The 20,474-nt window shown below is 39.1% G+C and overlaps 1 protein-coding gene across 2 annotated transcripts in view; it reads right to left on the bottom strand.

Annotated features, from left to right (window-relative positions):
* LOC117288857 (F-actin-uncapping protein LRRC16A-like) overlaps positions 1–20,474 on the bottom strand; it is a 58,193-nt gene that overhangs the window by 20,962 nt on the left and 16,757 nt on the right. For both annotated transcript variants that reach the window (XM_033769710.1, XM_033769711.1), the window contains exons 7-20: positions 15,081–15,154; positions 13,794–13,872; positions 12,400–12,488; positions 11,121–11,302; positions 10,082–10,185; positions 7,952–8,106; positions 6,590–6,700; positions 5,914–5,983; positions 5,394–5,575; positions 4,477–4,531; positions 3,783–3,886; positions 3,234–3,371; positions 2,138–2,330; positions 775–903 (exon numbers count right to left, since the gene is read on the bottom strand). In XM_033769710.1, coding sequence (XP_033625601.1) covers positions 775–903; positions 2,138–2,330; positions 3,234–3,371; positions 3,783–3,886; positions 4,477–4,531; positions 5,394–5,575; positions 5,914–5,983; positions 6,590–6,700; positions 7,952–8,106; positions 10,082–10,185; positions 11,121–11,302; positions 12,400–12,488; positions 13,794–13,872; positions 15,081–15,154 — 1,665 coding nt within the window. The remainder of the gene's footprint in view (positions 1–774; positions 904–2,137; positions 2,331–3,233; positions 3,372–3,782; positions 3,887–4,476; positions 4,532–5,393; positions 5,576–5,913; positions 5,984–6,589; positions 6,701–7,951; positions 8,107–10,081; positions 10,186–11,120; positions 11,303–12,399; positions 12,489–13,793; positions 13,873–15,080; positions 15,155–20,474) is intronic.

Raw genomic sequence — 20,474 nt, 5'->3', positions numbered from 1 at the left:
TATATGTTAAATCAATGCAGTACCCGCAGCTAAAATATAGGATTCGAACTGCCTCTAGCTACCAGGCAATCTTGGTGGTCTAGTTGGTAAGACATCTGCTCTAGAATTGCAAATATTGTGGGTCTGATTCCCATCCTCAATGATTGTTTGTTTTGTGTCTAGTATATTGTCAAGTCAGTGCAAAAACTTTGAATATCTCAAAGTGCAAAAACCTTGTATCTCAATTTGCAAAAAAGTTGTATCTTGCTAAAATTCTCCATGCACAAGCGTCATATCTTGGCATATGTACTTGTCTTGTGTGTACATCCGGACTAGTTTAAACGTTTGGACAACTTCAAACTCGTGCGATATGTCAGTGCTATTTTAGAAGATAGCAACAACATAATATTTTGTCCCAAAAAGCCCCCTTAAGTAAGGAATGGGTGTAGACTCCTTGCAGAATTAGTACCCACAAGATTCCTACCATATATACAAACTACAATCCCGGCCAAAATGCTTGGGCCACCCATTCCCATTGGTACATAAAACCATTCCATATCCACTCCCCCCTGACAAGAAACATTCTCTCCCCCGTCCCCTTGCTCAATGTTGACTGGAACGCAGAAGACCGTGCAATCAGAACCAACACTGAAAGGGGGCAAGGGGCCCAACGAAATATGGCCGGGATTATAGCTTATCAACCCAATACATCAACAACAACAACAGTCCAATTCACACAAATCCCTGAGGTTCAAATGGTGGGATGAGGTTGCAAGAAACCCTTGCTTGTCTTACCAGTTTCGAGTTATCAGCATCTTGTATGTAATTCTGTGCTTTATTAACATCAGCTTGGACGTCTTCATCGGTACAGTCAACAAGCTCTTTAATGGTATCCTGGATCTGGACGACCAACTTGTCAACCATCTACAACAATTACAATCAAACAAATCTTTTCAATTCAGTATCAAACTTTCTTAGACTCATGATGGCAACAGACATTCTGCTTATTTTCATTTTCAGGTGTAATCCCTGGCCAAATGGCAGCTAACGAATGTATAGCTTATGACTGGCTTCCCCAAACAAGGACATTGACTAAAAGGGAGACTGCCAACATAGGGCTGGATAGCTCAGTTGGTAGAGCGCTGGTATGTTAATCTGGAGGTTGTTGGTTTAAGCCCTGCTCCAGTCAATTTTACTTTGTTCAAAACCAAACCTTTTTCCGTTAGGTAAATCTCAGCATACATGTACTCACAACTATGAGAACAACAAGTCTCTCCTCGGCAGTTACGCCACTAGCTCCTACAGAACAAGCTCATTTCATTATCCCAAACATGGCTTATTTTGTTTCTAGGTTTGGAAAATTTTCTTTGCTGACACGTCGTCAGTGCAAATTCCGCTCTAGTCATTTTGTTTGTTAATAATTGAGAAATTGATATCATTTTGAACCAACGAAGCCATTGGAATTTTCAATTTATCAAATGCCATGTTTTAGACCATATGCCCTTTTTGTTTTGTCTCAACCACCCTCTATTAAATCTGCCTAGCAGTATGTGCATATAATATAGCCCTTGTTTTGCATGAATTTGGTTCCCGATGTCAGAGGTCATGTTAAGGGTTTGATAAAGCGCTATATAAGAACTTAGTATTGTTATTAACCGGTCGCCATGACACCCGATAGACTTTCATCACGGTGCAGCCACCCTTAATTTCTCCCATTGATATCAATGTTACCAAACCGAGGCTGGAAGAACAAAATAGTCTTGTTCCTATTAGCAAACTTGTTAATAGCATTCAGTATTGTTATTTGATACGAGGAACATGACCAAGATGGATGCAGCAAGATAATGGTCTTTAAGCATCCTTAGTTTTTGCTATTTTTATTTTTTTGTATTCCTACCTCTACTACCAGCTAATCTGGTACTAATCCGACCCTGTTAGTGTTAACACGGGTCCTCATGCAACAAATAGATATAAAATAAGTTGGCAGTGGGTTCAAACTGACGAATCGGTGGCCTGTTTGATTTGAAATACTTGGGGAAAAAATAATAAATAATAAATAAAAAGGCCCTCATCCTCCTCTTTTTTGAAAAATCCGGACGATCAACTGTTTTTTAAATTTTATTTGGCCTAACAGCACTAACCCCTAGACTAATTTTACCTGGTGAGCTGTAGTGTATAAGAAGCCCTGCTGCAGCCTGAAGGCTTGATCATCAGAGAACTTATGCTGGCTGTGATTCCTCTGCAGTAGAGATTGGATCTTCTGTAATGACTCGGACGTCTTCTCAGCATTGACCTTCAATGCAGCCGTTACATCATTGACTGGAGTAGGCATGTACTTCAGAGTGTAGTTCCTGGTGGGCAAATCAAATTTTTAAAATCCAAATCAAATAGGGAAAAACGACTCCAACCTCTGAAAACCCTCTGAAGTCTCTCCACAGATTTGTTTGATTTTGATACATTGTTGCGTACGAAACCAATCACATGGAGCACCAGCTGGAAAGTTCTTAGAATTCCAAAGGTTTTGGCGGAGTAGACATGTACTGATAGATCCAGTCTATTTAGATCATCCTTAGCAAACAAAGAATGACAGGTTTCCTTTTGAATAGGTTTTTCAAAATTCTGTAACAAAATAAATAAAGCAGTCTTTCTCACCAAACAAAACATATCTTGCTGATTGGTGCTGCCCTAGTACATTCAAAACTCAATAGTATTTCTTGAGTGATAATGCCCTCTCCTAAAAACGGGTCGTATATATGTGATTGATGAGACTTATGGAGTACATAAAAAAAGGCACTTTCAAAGTACATCTTACAATAGGGAGGTTTCGCACGTGAACGGTTACGCATACGCATATGTTTAGCTATCCGTAACCAAATTGCCGTGTAGAAAGCAGGATATCAGTGTCATCCACATGTATAGCGGATAGCGAGTAGCGTGTGACGTCATTATGATGACATATCCGTCGCACTAACCGAATCCGATAGCATGCAAAACCTCCCTATTTTCGCTCTCGGAATATATAAAATAGTTGGTACATGTCCGATTGATGACCTTTTATGAGTACAGAAAATGTGCCGTACTTTTATGATAATGGCACTTTCGAAATACATAAAATAGATCGCACATGTACATGTACAACCTTGGCACTGAAAGAGTTAAACGTTGGTCAGCTTACGTAAAAAGATAATGAGCTAGATATCAAATTAATTGAACTTAACAAAAAGGAGAAAAAAAACACTCAACATGCGACTTACTTTTCCAGTGCGTTGGCAAGATCATTGAAGCCTGATGCTGTGATACCATTGCCATCTAGCTTGACTGTGTGTAGCTTGGTGTTTAACTGTAAGGCCTTGGCAAGCATACGAGCACCAATGTCTCCCATGTTGTTACCACTACGCATGGAGTAGAATGAATGGGAAAAACATTGCAATCAGATTGTTATACAGATCTATGCACACCAAGCAAATAACTTGTTCAAAAAAAGAATTGGAAGCTACCTGTACAAACTTAGGCCGTGTCCGAAACGACGACTTCGGCTACAGATACGTCTAGATCAGCGCGTCTACCAGTGTTAAAGAATAGGCAGACGCGCGCGATCTAGCCGTAGCTGTAGCCGAAGTCGCCGTTTCGGACACGGCCATAACCACCAAAAAGTACACTGGTGTAATAGTTAAGGGAGTAAGGAAAAAAACCTTTTCAGGCAAGGCACAGCACGGCTGTGAGTAGAACTTAAACTGTACTTCCAGCAGAGTTTGAGTCTTGTGAGTTACACCGTTTAGACCAATAACTGACTACAACCTTACCTGATATCCACACTGGTCAGCGTTGTGTTACTCCCCAAAGCATTGATGATCTGAATAGTCTCAAACTTCATTTTGTTATCGGCCAATGACAGGGTTTGTAGAGGCTACAAAAGATCAATCAATAACAACATTAAAGTCAAACTTGTTCCAGTCAACCATATTTGCCTTCCAAAAAAAAAGCCTTGCTTGATCATAATCTCGTGAAATTTGACTCTGAAATATCAACATAAATTTGATATTTTATTTAGTCCTGTGGTTGATCTATTCAGTGTTTGAGACAGAAACAGAGCGCACTGTCGAAAGACACATCAAGTCATAGAGCAACTGGCCCACTCTCAATCTTTTTTGATCATGTAATATGTCTAAAAACATGATTCATTTGAAACGTATAGGGTCAAAGTACTGAATGTTGACGCGCGGTACTAGGCGCCGACTCGCGCTCTACAAGCGCTGAAACATCTTGAACAAGCGTGTGTACAAAGCAATAACTTAAGGTTAGCCAATCAGCGTTGATTTTCAGGAGTGTCCAAAGGAATGTCCATACAGTCGCTGCAACACAGAGCTGGTTGTGCATGTGTGTACATTTGGGATATTTTAAATGAGATATGATGATTCAAATATCAAAGGTGAAATTTTAGGAGATACATGTATAAGTTTTTGGAAGGACACAACTAAGTGGTTAATTGGTATTTACCAATCCTTCAGCCTGAATGACTTGCACAATGGTTTCCAGTACCTTCAGCAGCTGCCTGAAATTCAAAATAAAACGGGAAGGCAGTGAAACAAAACTTGTCAATGAGAAATAACAAGGGAATAAAAGAGTACTGACAAGATCTTCAAGTAGAGCTTAAGCCTTTGCAGAACAGATCTAAAATCTAAAATCTAACTGTTGAAATTTTCTTGCAGAAAACCTCAAATCAAAACTAGTTCTAGTAAAATTCATATTGGTTTCTGGTAATCAGTGGAGCTAGTGGCCAGGCTTATAATGGAATGATATCACACTTTAATATATTCTAATCGTTGTCCAATGAGTGCATTTTATATTGTGTCCTATCCAATCACAACCATATATTACTACCCTTCATGTTTAGTCATGACTTACTTGTACTTGACACTGCACATGTTCTTGCCGAGGTCCAATGAACGAATGGTCTTTACTCTGTCCTATCCAATCACAACCATATTTACCCTTCATGTTTATTCATTACTACCCTTCATGTTTATTCATTACTACCCTTCATGTTTATTCATGTCTTACTTGTACTTGACGTTGCACATGTTCTTGCTGAGGTCCAATGAGCGAACGGTCTTACTCTGTCCTATCCAATCACAACCATACTACTTTACTACCCTTCACGTTTATTCATTACTACCCATCATGTTTATTCATGACTTACTTGTACTTGACATTGCACATGTTCTTGCTTAGGTCCAATGAGCGAATGGTCTTTACTCTGTCCTATCCAATCACAACCATTATTCATTACTACCCTTTATGTTTATTCATGATTAACTTGTACTTGACACTGCACATGTTCTTGCTGAGACCATATTATATTACTACCCTTCATGTTTATTCATTACTACCCTTCATGTTTATTCATGACTTACTTGTACTTGACACTGCACATGTTCTTGCTGAGGTCCAATGAGCGAATGGTCTTACTCTGTCCAATCCAATCAACAAGGTGAGCAAGTTCTGCATTGAAGTCATTATCGCTGAGGTTCAATGTAGCAATGTTGTTGACATGAGCAATACCGCCAGCAATAATTCTGCACCCCTCTGTCTTCAGCTAAAAACACATTCAAAATCAAGACTCATGGTTAGGGAAGGGGTGCACACAACAAGTCTATGGATTCTTACCGACTCCTTAAGGCCATGGCCCAATTTCATAAGACTATAAGCACAAAAACTTGCTAAGCACAGAAATACTGCTTAGCAGAAACAGTATACCAACCAAAATTACATTAACTTTACTCCAAAAAATGTTTGCTTAGTAAAGAAATTTGTCAAGCAGTATTTTCAAGCGCAAGTTTCATGTCCTGGATTCGAACCCACATTCTGCTGCTGGCAACATCAGAGCTTAAGATCGGTCAACTAAACTGCTGATGAAATAGAAGAAGGTCTTACATCATTACTGCTGAGGTCAAGCTCCACATCTTGAAGGTTGTCATTGGATCCAATACCAAGGAGGACTTCCCTGCAATAAGAGACAAGAAATATCAAAACTTGAACTCACTGCATAAGTACATATACATGTATACACATGGTGTTCGCACATACTGAATCTACATGAAGTTACAATTCACAACGCCATTTTAGAGATAAAACAATGACGGAACAATAGAAACCTAAGGCATGGTACATGATGGGCCAACCTCCACTTAACCTCTGTGTGAGGTCATTCCACTGCAATGGCGTAAAGGCGCTGCACACTATTAGTAATTACTCAAAATAATTGTGAGCATAACAACTTACTTGGTAATGAGCAATGGAGAGCTGTTGATAGTATACAACATTGTGAGAAACAACTCCCTCTGAAGTAACATAGTTTTTTTTTCATTCCATTTTTCTCTCGCCACTTCAACGACCAACTGACCTCAAATATACACAGGTTTGTTATTTTATGCCTATGTTGAGATACACCAAGTGAGAAGACTGGTCTTTGAAAATAATTAAAGGTGTCCAGTGTCTTTAAGGGTCACAAAATTTGTAGCATCACAAAAACAGTCTGATAAGTTCAACTCACAACATTAGTTTGATGACGGAGGAAGAAGAAATTACTGAAAGTATAAGGAACACTTACTTGACCACTTCATAAGGAAGTTTATTCCTGGCGAGATTCAAGTACTTGAGCTTGGTACATGTGGCAAAGAACTGCTTGAAGGACACCTGGATTGGTACATCCTTACCCCTCCTAACATGTACAGCAAATATCACAAAAATAGCAATTTTATTATCAAACTTTGAAAGAAAGAAAAAATCCAATGATATTTTTTTAAAAGGCCTGTGTCAAACACTTGGCATTCGGCACCTACCCTACCCGGTCCCCTCCCAGAAATACAAAGTTCAACACAAAGGAGAAATTCAGCAAAATCTGCTGATTTAGGTGGGTTTTGGGGTGGTTAAGGTTGCCTATTCCAAACACAATTCAATAAACAGTACCCATTCAAACAAGATCAGGACAAAACAGTGGATAGAAGGTGGAGTGGTTTGGCAAGATTTCAAACTTCAAAATTCAGCCAGATTTTAAGATAAAATTCTGGGAAAAAACATTGAGCAATTATAGACTGTGAATTTCTGTACAATGCTCACCATACACCAAAACAAGTCTACCATCTGATAAATTTTCTTCTAAAACATTAAAATGCACTTAAATAAATATTACTAGTCAAAAATTCTCAATAGATTGTAGATAAGTGGTGTTTGAAGCTTTGCATGGTGTGGAAAATAAAATAAGAATTACCTACAAATAGTAAATTTGCGGGTACAACCATGTGTAAAATCTCTTCTGTAGGAGTGTTCGCTCTAAAAAGAGCCAGTGTGGTCTCGACATTCAGAACAGTATACTCTGCTTGCATCAGAATTGTATCATTTCTATTTTTATTTTTTTTAAATATTATTATTGGTTTATTAAAAAATATTCAAACCTCGCAGCTACAAGCTGAATTGAGTTTTAAACAATCTAAGATTCATAAAAAATAAATATGTTAAAAATTACAGAAAAACCATTAAGAAATACAATTTGTTTTTATACATCACAGGAGCAAACTGGCTGGTGCCAGTATAAGATAGTAGATAGTATGTAAAACAAAGGGCAACACTGGAAAAGTCAATTTAGGACGTGACCTTTCTGTGTCCTTTTTGGTTAAATGAAATAAGGCCAAATTGCAGCCGTTTGTGGCAGCCATTTTAGTCCGCTGTGGGCACCACTGCTCTTGCAGCCACTACAGGCTCTGCCGTCGATTTCACAAAACTCTTCCTAACTTAAGACTAATCTTAGGACTTAGGACGAGTCCGAACCCTGCACTGTAGCATGCAGACCTTAAGACTAATCCTAAGTTAGGACGACTTACTCGACCTAACTCGAGATAAGACGAGTCCTAAATTTTTTGTGAAATCGACCCCTGAAGGGTTAATTAGATCACTAATTTGGTATTAATATTACCTGTATGTAAATGTGTTTCCAGCCAGGTTAAGATGAGAAAGATTGGAGCAACATCCCCTGAAGAGGGCGACAAACACATTGTCCAGGGCACACTCTGTGTCTGACATGTTGATATGTGTCAGTGAGTTGGGCTGGGCCAGGAACATTGTGAGGTTCTACAATCAGAAAACAATTTAAACATGATAATCTTAAGCAGTTATTATAAAATCTTCAAATACTTAACAATTCATCACCGTTTTCACGAAGGGGCAGTTTGTCCAATGCAGCCAAAAATGTATGTTTGGAGAAAATCACGTTTGAAGTTATGCTAATTTTGAAATCACTTTTCGATGTGTAATCTTTGACATTTTTACATATCAGGAAAGAAGAGATCCTAAATCATACAAATCTGTTTCCAATTTTGTCCATAACGGTTTAATTAATGAGTAATTATTCAATTAACAAAACTGTCTCTTCGTGAAAACTGTACAAAACATGGTCTGTGTGCAGCACGTTGTGTGGCCGTTTGTGAAAACGCAAAAGCCGGTTCTCCTACTTTTTCGCTGTGCAAGGGGAAAATTCCCACGTGTTAGAGCAATACATAAAGTGGCTGTTTGTGAAAACGAAAAAACAAGTTGTGTCCATTTGTGGCCGTTTGGGGCGCGTGCGCCTAAAACATTGTAGGTCAAACGAAAAAACAAGTTGTGTCCATTTGTGGCCGTTTGGGGCGCGTGCGCCTAAAACATTGTAGGTCAAAGATATTGGCCCTTCGTGAAACCCTCAAAAGTCGGAGCACTCGTTTTTGGCGCTGTGCCAAAGAAGGAAATTGGCTGTTCATGAAAACACAAATCCAGATTCTTGTCCTTCACCATCTTAGCATATCTAAGAAACTAGAAGACTTTTAGGTCTATAAATTAGAAAATTGTTAGGTACTGTTAAACTAATTCGAAACCACCAAAAAAAAATCAACAATTCTGCCCCTTCGTGAAAACAGTGACGAATTGTAAGCTGTTTTTCATCTCATATGTTTTGTCCTTTGAACTGGATATTGCCGTAGGTTCCGTGTACTAGGAGTGGTACATGTAGTGCACATAAAAGAACCCGAACCACTCATTGTGGAAGACTAGGGGTTAACATAACAGAACAATTAAAATTTATAAGGCACTATTCCATCAAGATCATAGCGCACTAGAAAGAAATTTACTTGGAAAAAGGTGAGTCTTTTTGAAAAGCAGATAGAGTATTAGATTCCCTAATGGCAGTTGGGAGATGGTTCCAAATCATGGGCCCAGCCACACTGAAAGCCTTCCGACCTAGAACTTTGTTTGCTCGGGGAACATTCAAACGAGTGATGTCAAGTGTGGGTTAACCAAGTGTTCCTGGTTCACATAGCAAGCACCCTTGATAAACAGGTTCCCTAAGACTTGTTAGCTACAGTGATAAAGTTCACTTATGAGGCATCCTTTGTTTCTTTACCAGAAATATATAATAATAATGGGCCATGTCTGTCAGACTTGACACTCCTAGTCAATTGAGAGCAAAAGGCAGAGTTGCGTGTTTTATTTACTGAACTTGGAATTGTGTACATGAGGTTTCTTTTCTGAGTTCAGTAGGGAAGTCTGTTCCAAAGTGATTGACCAGTACTTACGAACAACTTCCCCCAAAATGCTGTGATAAGAAAAATAATTGATCAGATCCAAATTGACAGCTTTGACAGTGGCTATAGCAAGATCACCAACACTGCCTGCACTTCACTACCGCTGGATCCAACAGCCATTGACTTACCCATAGCCACTTCATTCACACAATGTCTTTACAATGGATGCGTTAGTTTAGCTTCCCTGGGTCGACCCCGGTCTGCCCTGGTGCGTACGAATAGCTTTGACGGGCTCACCTTGGTCAACCCCCAGTGCCCTGCTTGTGGAGTGGGTAACTTGGGGGTGACCTAAGATGCATGCCGTCACCACGAGAGGGCGAGTGTGATCGTTCGATTAGCTCTTGTCAGGGGCTCACCCGAGTGAGCACTGCGGGGTACACACAGGGAAGCTTAACGAACGCAACCATAGAATATTCCATTGTAGGCTCGTTTTTTTTTGTAGAGAGCACCTAATTTCAGAGTGGACTGTTTCACAAAAATGTAAAGATACTTACACTGATGTCTCCATCTTTGAAGGGGTTGCCAGATACATCAAGCTTGACCAAGGATATAGACATGAAGTTGTTGTCAACAAGTGCCTTGCCAAGGTGAAGAGTTCCTGAAAATGAAAGCAATAAACCATTTAGCTACTCCTCAAGAGAGCCTTAACTACTCATCAACTCTGAGTTATCAAATACTCAGCCACTGTACTCAAGAAAACCTAAACTACTTATAAAATCTGAGTAACTTAACACACAGTTAGTGTGCTTAAGAGAGCCTTAACGACTCATCAATTCTGAGTTGTCAAACACTCAACCACTACTCAAGAGAGCCTTAACTACTCATCAACTCTGAGTCGTCAAATACTCAGCCACTGCTTTCAACAGAGCCTAAACTACTCATCAATTCTGAGTTATCAAACACTCAGCCACTTACCTCAAGAGAGCCTAAAATACTCTTAAAGTCACTGGACACTATTAGTAATTGTCAAAGACCAGTCTTCTCACTTGGTGTATCTCAACATATGCATAAAATAACAAACCTGTGAAAATTTGAGCTTGATTGGTCGTCGGAGTTGCGAGATAACTATGAAAGAAAAAAACACCCTTGTCACACGAAGTTGTGTGCTTTCAGATGCTTGATTTCGGGACCTCAAATTCTAAACTTGAGTTCTCGAAATCAAATTCGTGGATAACTACTTCTTTCTAGAAAACTACTCCACTTTAGAGGGAGCCGTTTCTCACAATGTTTTATACTACCAACTGCTCCCCATTACTCGTTACCAAGTAAGGTTTTATGCTGATAATTATTTTGAGTAATTACCAACAGTGTCCACTGCCTTTAAAACCTGAGTTATCAAACACTCAACCACTTACCTCAAGAGAGCCTTTGCTACTCATCAACTATGAGTTATCAAACACTCAGCCACTTACCCCAAGAGAGCCTCAACTACTCATCAACTATGAGTTATCAAACACTCAGCCACTGTACCCAAGAGAGCCTAAAATACTCATCAAACCTGAAATATCAAACACTCAACCACTGTACACTCACCTTCTGCTGTTAGGCCTGTACGTGCCAGATTGAGTTCCACTAGACCATTGGGTAGTTTATGCAGTAGACTGGCCAGGTATCTAATACCTCTATCATCAAGTGAGTTATTAGACAGATTGATGTGTCGCAAGGAGGTGTTCTGGTTGGTAAGCACCGCTGTGCACATGTCCTGTGTGAAGGACCTGAAATATTAAGTTCACATATAATAGTTTTAGATATTTTATTTATATTTAATAATAGTAATAATAACTAGTTCTTATATAGCGCATTTCACAATAACCGTATTAAAGCGCTCTTAAGTACCCTGGTCATTGGGCCAATTACATTCCCTTAATCTTTCTCAGCTCCCTGAGGAGTATACAACCTGGGCAACTGTAGCGCTCCAAAGGCTTGTTCATATACAACATCAACCTCTACCCTTGCAGGTACCAATTCATACTCCTGGGTGAAGAGAAGCAAGCACAGTAAAGTATCTTGCTAAGGGCACAAGCGTCACGACCGGGATTCGAACCCACACTCCGATGACTTAACCACCAGAACTTGAATTTGATGCTCTTAACCAGTCAGCCATGGCACCCTAAGTAATATTTATTACTTTGTTGTTGTTACTTGTTATATGTTTTTGATAATGAAACCAACAGATCCTCAAGAAGGACTAGCATCGTAACCTGTGGGCTTTGAGGTATGCATTCATGGAGATTTTTCAGTTTTAGATGTCAGAGGCAAACTCAAATAGGGAACAAAAACATGGAACTGGTAATGGACTGAAATCCCAACCCAAAACACGTACAAAATTAGACGCGACTCAAAGCCATACACCAAGTTGCCTTTAAAGACACTGGACACTATTGTCAAAGACCAGTCTTCTCACTTGGTGTATCTCAACATATGCATAAAAAACAAACCTATGAAAATTTGAACTCAATTGGTCGTCGAAGTTGCAAGATAATTGTGGAAGAAAAAACAACCTTGTCACACAAAGTTGTGTGCTTTCAGATGCTTGATTTCGGGACCTCAACATCTAATTCTGAGGTCTCGAAATCAAATTCGTGGAAAATTACTTCTTTCTCGAAAACCCTGTACTTCAAAGGGAGCCGTTTCTCACAATGTTTTATACTATCTACATCTCACCATTGCTTATTACCAAGTAAGTTTTCATGCTAAAATTTTTTTTTGAGTAATTACCAATAGTGTCCAGTGCCTTTAAAGATGTCGTAATTTGGAAATTATCGATAGAAGTCGGTACAGATCAATGGTGTTCTCTCTAAACTACACATACCCTTTAAGTCCAACATTTTCCAGGATTAGTTGCTCTAGATGTGAAGATTTCAGTAACACTTTATTTATCTCCCGTGCAGCATCACTGCTCTGTAGATTCAGAAATTAACCACAAAATGTAATATGAAATATCTTTGACACTAAAAACATTGCAGAGAATTTCTTATTTAGAAAAGTTATTATCAAAACCTTGGTTTGAGCTCTGTCACCCTCCGAGCTCTTTACCCTGTAAGTTTTATGATCATTTACATTTGGAGTAATTACCAAAGGCATTAACATTTGGATTTGAAGTAATTACCAATGGCATTAACATTTGAAGTAGTTACCAAAGGCATTCAAATTTGGAGTAATTACCAAAGGCATTAACATTTGGAGTAATTACCAAAGGCATTAACATTTGGAGTAATTACCAAAGGCATTAACATTTGGAGTAATTACCAAAGGCATTAACATTTGAAGTAGTTACCAAAGGCATTCAAATTTGGAGTCATTACCAAAGGCATTAACATTTGGAGTAATTACCAAAGGCATTAACATTTGAAGTAGTTACCAAAGGCATTCAAATTTGGAGTCATTACCAAAGGTATAACCTCCCTTTTAATGTTTGTTTTACTCAGGTGGATGCTTATTCTTAGATTGGTACATGTACTTAACTGATGGCCCTTTTCAAATCATAAGTGCCATAGTATCCATCGGTATATAACTTTCAGTCATAAATACCTAAGACAGTTTATCCATTCTGATTGGTCGAGAGGGCATCACGTGGGGGTGTTATAACGGATGATATAACACCAGTAAAAAGTGTTGAAACATTGGCGTGACACGCGAGCTTGCACCTGTGCTTATAAGACAGTCTCTTCGTTCCTATTGGTCGAGAGCAACGGCTGGAACAGTTGTGCCACATCACGGGACACGCGTGACACGCACAGCAATCTCCTTCTAAGGAGTTGTTTACCCCAGGGTCTTACCATTTCATAGCTGGAGGGGTGTTGTGTGAAAAGAAATCATTGAGTTTTTTTTTTACAGAAAAAGTATTTATGAATGGGAATCAAAGTGTGTTTAATCGGTTTTTAACTAGTGGTTTCGACCCGCCGAGGCCTGGTTCTTAATAATTTACCTTGCCGAGGCCTGGTTCTTAATAATTTACCTCGACTTCGTCTCTGTAAAATTATCAAGAACCAGGCCTCGGCGGGTTTAAACCACTAGTTGAAAACCTCTTCACCACATATTGATTCCCTTATTACTACTGTTGAAACTGTTTATGTTATCAAGTAACAAATTGTAAGGGCAACCAACTGGTAAATCTTTCAGAATAATTTTGAGTTGAACAAAGAACAACTAACTAGAGCAGGACCTCCAGATAATTGTGATTTTTGTTTGGTTTGTAAGACTCACCAGTTTGGATGCATTTCTGAAAGACAGCTTGGTGAACCAGTTGTTGTGAATTAATGCTGCGATGATAGGCACAAGATCCCTGGGTGAAAACAGTACGAAATATTATGTCATTCAAATGCAGTCCACGCACCACTATTTTTTAAATTTTTTTTCTTCATATTTTCCAGTCAGCTGCTGTGTGTTTGACTAGCCTGTGCCAAACTTCTTAAACCTTTAAGTTTTATCAGTAAGAAAAAAAAGTGTTTAGTGCTACTATTGCAGAAAAAGTTAACTTCATAAAATGATCAAAAAGTTTTTTCAGCACATTTGCAGGGCCGAGTTATGCATTTTGCTTTAATGACCGTTGACGGTAAACAGAGGTTACAAAATAGAGACTGTACCAATGGCTCATCTATGTACAGTGTGTATAAGCAGCAAACTTCTGCTTGCAGCCTTCATTAAATTGTCTACTGGAGACATCACATTTTGCTTAGCAATTAAGATAGATGTATTCCTGGCTTAATTGAAGATTACTCCTTGCTCTTTGTTATATGAGATTCAGAACTACTTGGCCAGGACGATACCCCACGGCATTACTAGGCATAGCTCGATTGTCTGTAGCGCAGAAAACCATTGATTGCACAGTAAGCAGTGAATGGTGAGCGTAAGCACAAATTTTGAAATTGTCCCAGATGGTGAACATAGAAAAGTTATCAGGAATGAGGCAGAGTGAGGAGTGAGGGGTGATAGGGGAAAAGCATAGAGTTATATATAAGAACTAGAGGGCGCACTGGCCCATATACGCGACCCAGCATGCGTGCAAGTAGCCATTTTCTAAGTTGATAAAACAGACATGTTGATAATGTTTGCAAAGGAGCTCTCATGGCTATTAGGAAAATATCTCAAATTTGCCGCTACCTGGATGAAGCAACTACTCTTCGTCTTGTTCACGCCTCATCACTACTAGACTTGATTCCTGCAATTCACCTCTGTATGGACTCCCTGATAAAAATCTTGCTAAAATTCAACGTGTACAGAACACTGCTGCTCGCCTCGTTTCTTGCCTGCCTCGTTCTCACCATATTACACCTGTACTAAAGCAATTGCACTGGCTCCCAGTTAAGTTTCGAACAGTTTACAAAAGTCTTCTGTTAACTTTCAAGGCTCAAACATGTCAATCACCTGCTTACATATCTGTCGCTTTTGTGCAAGAAGCATCACCAGTGCACCCTCTAGTTCTTATATATAACTCTATGGGGAAAAGGGAATTACTCAATGATCATAACATGCACTTCTATGTAGACTTACCTGTTTGACAAATGATCAAAATCATTCAGGCATAACTCTTTGGAGTCATGGGACAAGTAGATTGTATCCACATCCTGCAAGAAAATGACAAATTGAAGAAGTAACTATTACTGATATCTCCTGACGATGACTAGAGCAAGCTAGTCGAAAGGTTGAGACCAATCCAAGAACTGACTCGCGGTAGTGCAGTTTATTACAATCCTATATAAGCTAAAGTAGTAGTCCCAGCCAATTTTCTATACCTTCCGCCCGGGTAGTAGTTAAAAAAGCAGGACAGTTCTTTTCAGAACTGAGAAGCCTCTCGAACATCCGTTAAATCTACTCCGCGGTAGTAACATAAAGAAAGACAGTTCTAACAAACTCTACATGGCAAGTAGATACACACATGGTGTTACCGCAAACCAAATATATATATTCTGGTAAACCAGAAGGTATATGTGTACGTTTCTTATGTTGGCTCTGAGAAGAGTTGTTGTTATTGAAATGAACATTTGTTGTATAAAGTTAAACACTTTACTACTCCATCAAGAGTACAACAATGTAAGCTAACAACAACGAAACATAAAGAAAACACAATAAAGTATACCACTTTTCTATTGTCACAGTTTTTCCAACGGCGGTATCTTTTTTGAGTTACCTGAAACCAAAAGTGTGCCAACACTCAACATGTACATGGACATGCAGGCTTATTCATGAAAAGAACTTCAATTGATTCAATTTTTTAATGGTTTCCTTGCTCTCGAATTTCCATAATAAAATGGGTGGAAAAGGCAGGTTATAATGTCCATCCATTTTTTTAATGGAAATTTGAGCTTGATTTAAAGAAAAAAAACTTTAAAACCTTGAAATAAATCAACCTTAACTATTTTCTAGTACATGTATTTTGAGCATACTGATCGAAACGTTGAGGTGAATTAATAAGAACCACCCCATCTATGTGTATATAGTCATTACATGGTGTTACCGCAAACCTTTCCATATCGTATTTCCACCATGCAAAGTTTCAAATCCTACTTACATGTACCGGAATGTACATGCATTTTATAAGCCTGCATGTCCATTGAAACACTTTATAGGTGGTTTCAAGTACATGTACATGTACTTAACAAAAGAAAGCGGATGTGAAGTGGTCCCCTTTATTTCATGTGTTGCTTTAAATACTCTGGTAGTAATTTTTACTCTCAAAAGTCCAAATTTCAAATGGGAAGGGTACACCAATTGGAGGCCCCTGTGCCCCCCCCCCCCCTCAGTTACTAGTATGCACTTAAGACAAGTTCGTGTATTTTCTAGATTGAGTCACTGAATAACCCCATGCAGACCCTCAAGGACACAGCTCAACACAATGAACTAGTAATCCTTTGCATAGCATCAGCAAACAATGAATGGGGAAATCCCCCTTTTTCACACATTAATATGAGGAACTAACGAAGTCTGAGGTTGATTCAATAGTTCCTGATCCATCATGTTCATGTACATTACATCTAGTGTAGATATGGCACATCATTTATCTACACACATATAGATAAATATTATTACAAAGAAGCAAACAATTACTACACAACCACAAATTTTTTAAGTTGTGTTACCCTTTTAACCCTGTAATATTATTATGAATCCCCCCCTCCCCCCCAAAAAAAATAAAAAATACAAAAAATATGAACACTAAAAACATATTTCATCTGTTTTTCACATGATGAACAAATTTTTAAAAAAATGATTGAAAAAAACATTTACCCCTTGTAGGGCCATAAACCTGTTTGAAAATGGCCCTTCAAAAAACCATTGGAAAAATCAGCAAGTCTATTGGAAACTTTTAAAGGTCAAGACCAAGGGGAACAGAAAACATGTAATTTCCAGGTTTTATTTATCATCTGCAGCCTCATTACTTTTTGAAAATAAAGATTACAAGGTTCAAATCAGAAAATCAGCAAGTGTATTGGAAACGTTTAAAGGAGCACCAAGGCCAAGACCAGGGGCAACAGAAACCATGGCCTCCGTCAACCCCATGTAATTTCCAGGTCTTTTTCTAAGGTTAATATCTGCAGCCTCATTGCTTAAGGTGTGTACCACCTTTAAATAAAGATTACGGGTCAAATCAGGACTGAGTAGGAAGGCAGAGGAGTACAGAAGGAAGTGACTCAAGTGTGTTGATATAAACCAGTTTTACAACCTTCGATCTCAGCATAATACAGCCACAGTTTTAACAGATCAAATAATGTAATTCAATCTTTCAGCTTTTAAAATTAAAACTGTGTTGAAATTCAAGTCAAAGTTAAAAAGACTAATGATTCATATAAACTAAAGGCCGGTTCATACATGTACATATACTTCCTGCGAATGCCAAGCAAGTTTTTACATCACAGGGCTGTTTTCAGATACTTTTACACGAACAAAAATTGTAATCAAAAATCAACAGTATAACCTATGTATGAAAATATGGTGAGGTTTAACTTTTGTTTTCAATAATGACCTATCCTCCAATGGATGACTTATCGATAAAGTATTCACCATATATTTTTATGACAGTGGCATGTCGTGGTCGAGCGGTCAAGCACACCGCACTCAAGCTTTGATGTTTCTGATCAGCAGAGTGTTTATTTGAATTCCAAAGCCAAATTCACAAAGACTTCAGATGATCTTAACTTTGTAAATATTTTTTGTAGGACACAAAACACAATGTCCACAGATTTACATTGAAATCACACAGTTTGAAAAAAATGATGGTAGAAAGCTTCCCTTTAATAGAAGACTATCACACGGCATGCAGTACCCAGACGTCTTTTTACCCACCTCAAACCCAATCAATTGTGCATCTGTGTATCTGAAACGCGTGTACGAACGTTACGTGTACAAAGATGATAAAATAGTCAGTTGGGGTGTTATAAAACGAATATTGTCTGCTTTAACTCGTGCTATGCGCCTCAGGAAAATAGAACGCTCCGGGGATCACCTCGGGAGTAGTAGTTTTAACCATAGCACTCGAAGCAGTCAATATTTGTATAATACTCCATAGGAGATTCCAACACAGTACAGGAAAATGAAGAACTCACAAATGACGAGTATCAACAATCAATTTATTATAAACTTTTAGCAATTCTGACCCTTTTTTCTGTGTCCTTGATCTCATTCCCCCTTCAACTGTGAAATTCATCTGAATCTATTGTGTAAACATACACCTCCATATTTTCCTCAATTGTGCAGAATATGACGATTATGTTTATGTTGTTATTGTATAGTAGTCATGATTTTTATTTTTATTTTATTTTTTTTTTTTCTCCCCAAACTTCCTGATTGACTTTGAATTTGTTTTTTCATGATTTTACTTGAATTATATTTTAAGGAAGTCGAAACAAAAAAGACAACTGTGAAGACCTTGCTTGGCATGGAATTTGTTTTATGTACCATGGCCCAGATTCATAGAGCTTCTTTAAAGCAGAAAATGTTGCTTTTCTGTGGGGAACAGAGCTCTGCTGGTCGTTACCGTATGCCTGCGACTACCCTGAAACTTCATACTTTGCCATTTCCTGAGAGGGTTCCCGGGCCTCAAAGGCAAAGGTCCTGCCAGGGAACTCGACCCCAATTGCCCCTTGTCCAGCATGCCTGTTTCACCCTGCCGGGACTAATGACCCTCCCGATCCGGCCACTTGGTGGGAAACATTTTTAAGCAGGATACATGTATCAGTTCTATGTTAAATAGTATTTTCGGTCGATAACTTTATTCTTCATTTACCATTATTTCTTTGTGGTTAGCTTCTTCTTGTGCTTCAACAGCACGAGTGAATTGAGCTCTGGTTTAACCCCAAGGATCAATTTCATAGAGCTGCTTAAGCAAACAATGTTGCTAAACAAATTTCAGCTAAGCACAAATAAGCAGGATATCAGTCACAGATTGTACATGTGACATGGTATTTTGGCTGGTAACTTTATTCTGGTCAGCATAGTTTTGTTGTGCTTAGCTACTTTTTGTACTTATGCAGGTGTCAATTTGAAGCGTGGACCAACCCTCCTCACGCCATCACCTTTCTTCACCTGAGCCAATTATGTATAGGGTCAGGATTTCACCACCACTTCACTCTATCAGCAAATGTGTTAGTCCAAGCTTCACCCTTTGAATTATTTCCATAGGTGAAGCTTCACTTTTTCAGTTTTCGCCAGGTCTGACACTTCACCACTGTTTCACCATAATTAATAATATCATCGGCTTACCGTTCGGTTATTGTTGCACTGTCACTGTCAAGGCCGAGTTATAGTCGGTCGCGCGATGGTCGGGCGTCGGAAATCTTTTTTAGGCCTCAGTCTTAGGATTGCGCGCAAGATTTCCGTCGCGCGACCATCGCGCGACCGACTATAAACCAGCCTTCAGCCATGTCAAAACCACCACGCAACACGTATTATTATACACATATACGTTCGCGATAGCTAGCCTGAGCATCTTACGTCTTTCCTTGCTGATAAGGTATAGACAGGGGACCAGTCTTATTCGCCTCGTTGCTTACTTTCGCTAACGTTGGCGGCGCACAGCTCGTTCCACTCGAAATGAGATCGGTAGCAAACGTGCGCAAACTTGGCAACGTTTGCGCAAGTGGTGTTGGCAAACTTCAGTTCAAAAATTGCGCACACGCAAATTCCAAGTTGGCTTGCGCGAATTGCAAAACAGGCCATCTTCAAAGATTGCATCACAGTTACAGTTGTTTGAAACGCAACGACTTTGACATACTTTCGGCGCGACCGATGTCGTGGATTCGATGTCACTTCACCAAACACAAATAAGGCTCGTCAACGCTTCACCCTTTTCATAAACTTTATAGGTAAAAAAGAACGTTACGGCTTCACTATTACAACAAATTATTGACCTCAGGCTTCGGCATCGATATTTTGCGACCTCTGAGGAGGGTCGGTCCACACTTCAAATTGACGCCTGCATTAAAGGCAGTGGACACTATTGGTAATTACTCAAAATAATTATTAGCATAAAACCTTTCTTGATTACGAGTAATGGGTAGAGGTTGATGGTATAAAACATTGTGAGAAACGGCTCCCTCTGAAGTGCCATGGTTTTCGAGAAAAAAGTAATTTTCCACGAATTTGATTTCGAGACCTCAGGTTTAGAACTTGAGGTCTCGAAATCAACCATCTGAACGCACACAACTTCGTGTGACAAAGGTGTTTTTTCTTTCATTATTATCGCGCAACTTCGATGACCGATTGAGCTCAAATTTTCACAGGTTTGTTATTTTATAATAATTTGGGGGGCTAATCGTCCTTACTCGCAGCTAAGAGCTGAATTGCGAAGGACGCGGCTACAACGTGTTCAAGAAGCAGGCATGCAAGGGCGCATTCAGCTGCCAGCCACATCAACCCATTATGACCACGGAGCACAGCCAAGATCGAAAG

Source organism: Asterias rubens, chromosome 4, assembly GCF_902459465.1.
Source record: "Asterias rubens chromosome 4, eAstRub1.3, whole genome shotgun sequence".
Lineage (NCBI taxonomy): Eukaryota > Metazoa > Echinodermata > Asteroidea > Forcipulatida > Asteriidae > Asterias > Asterias rubens.
The sequence above is the reverse complement of the archived record's forward strand: the minus strand, read 5'-3'. Positions and strand labels throughout refer to the sequence as shown.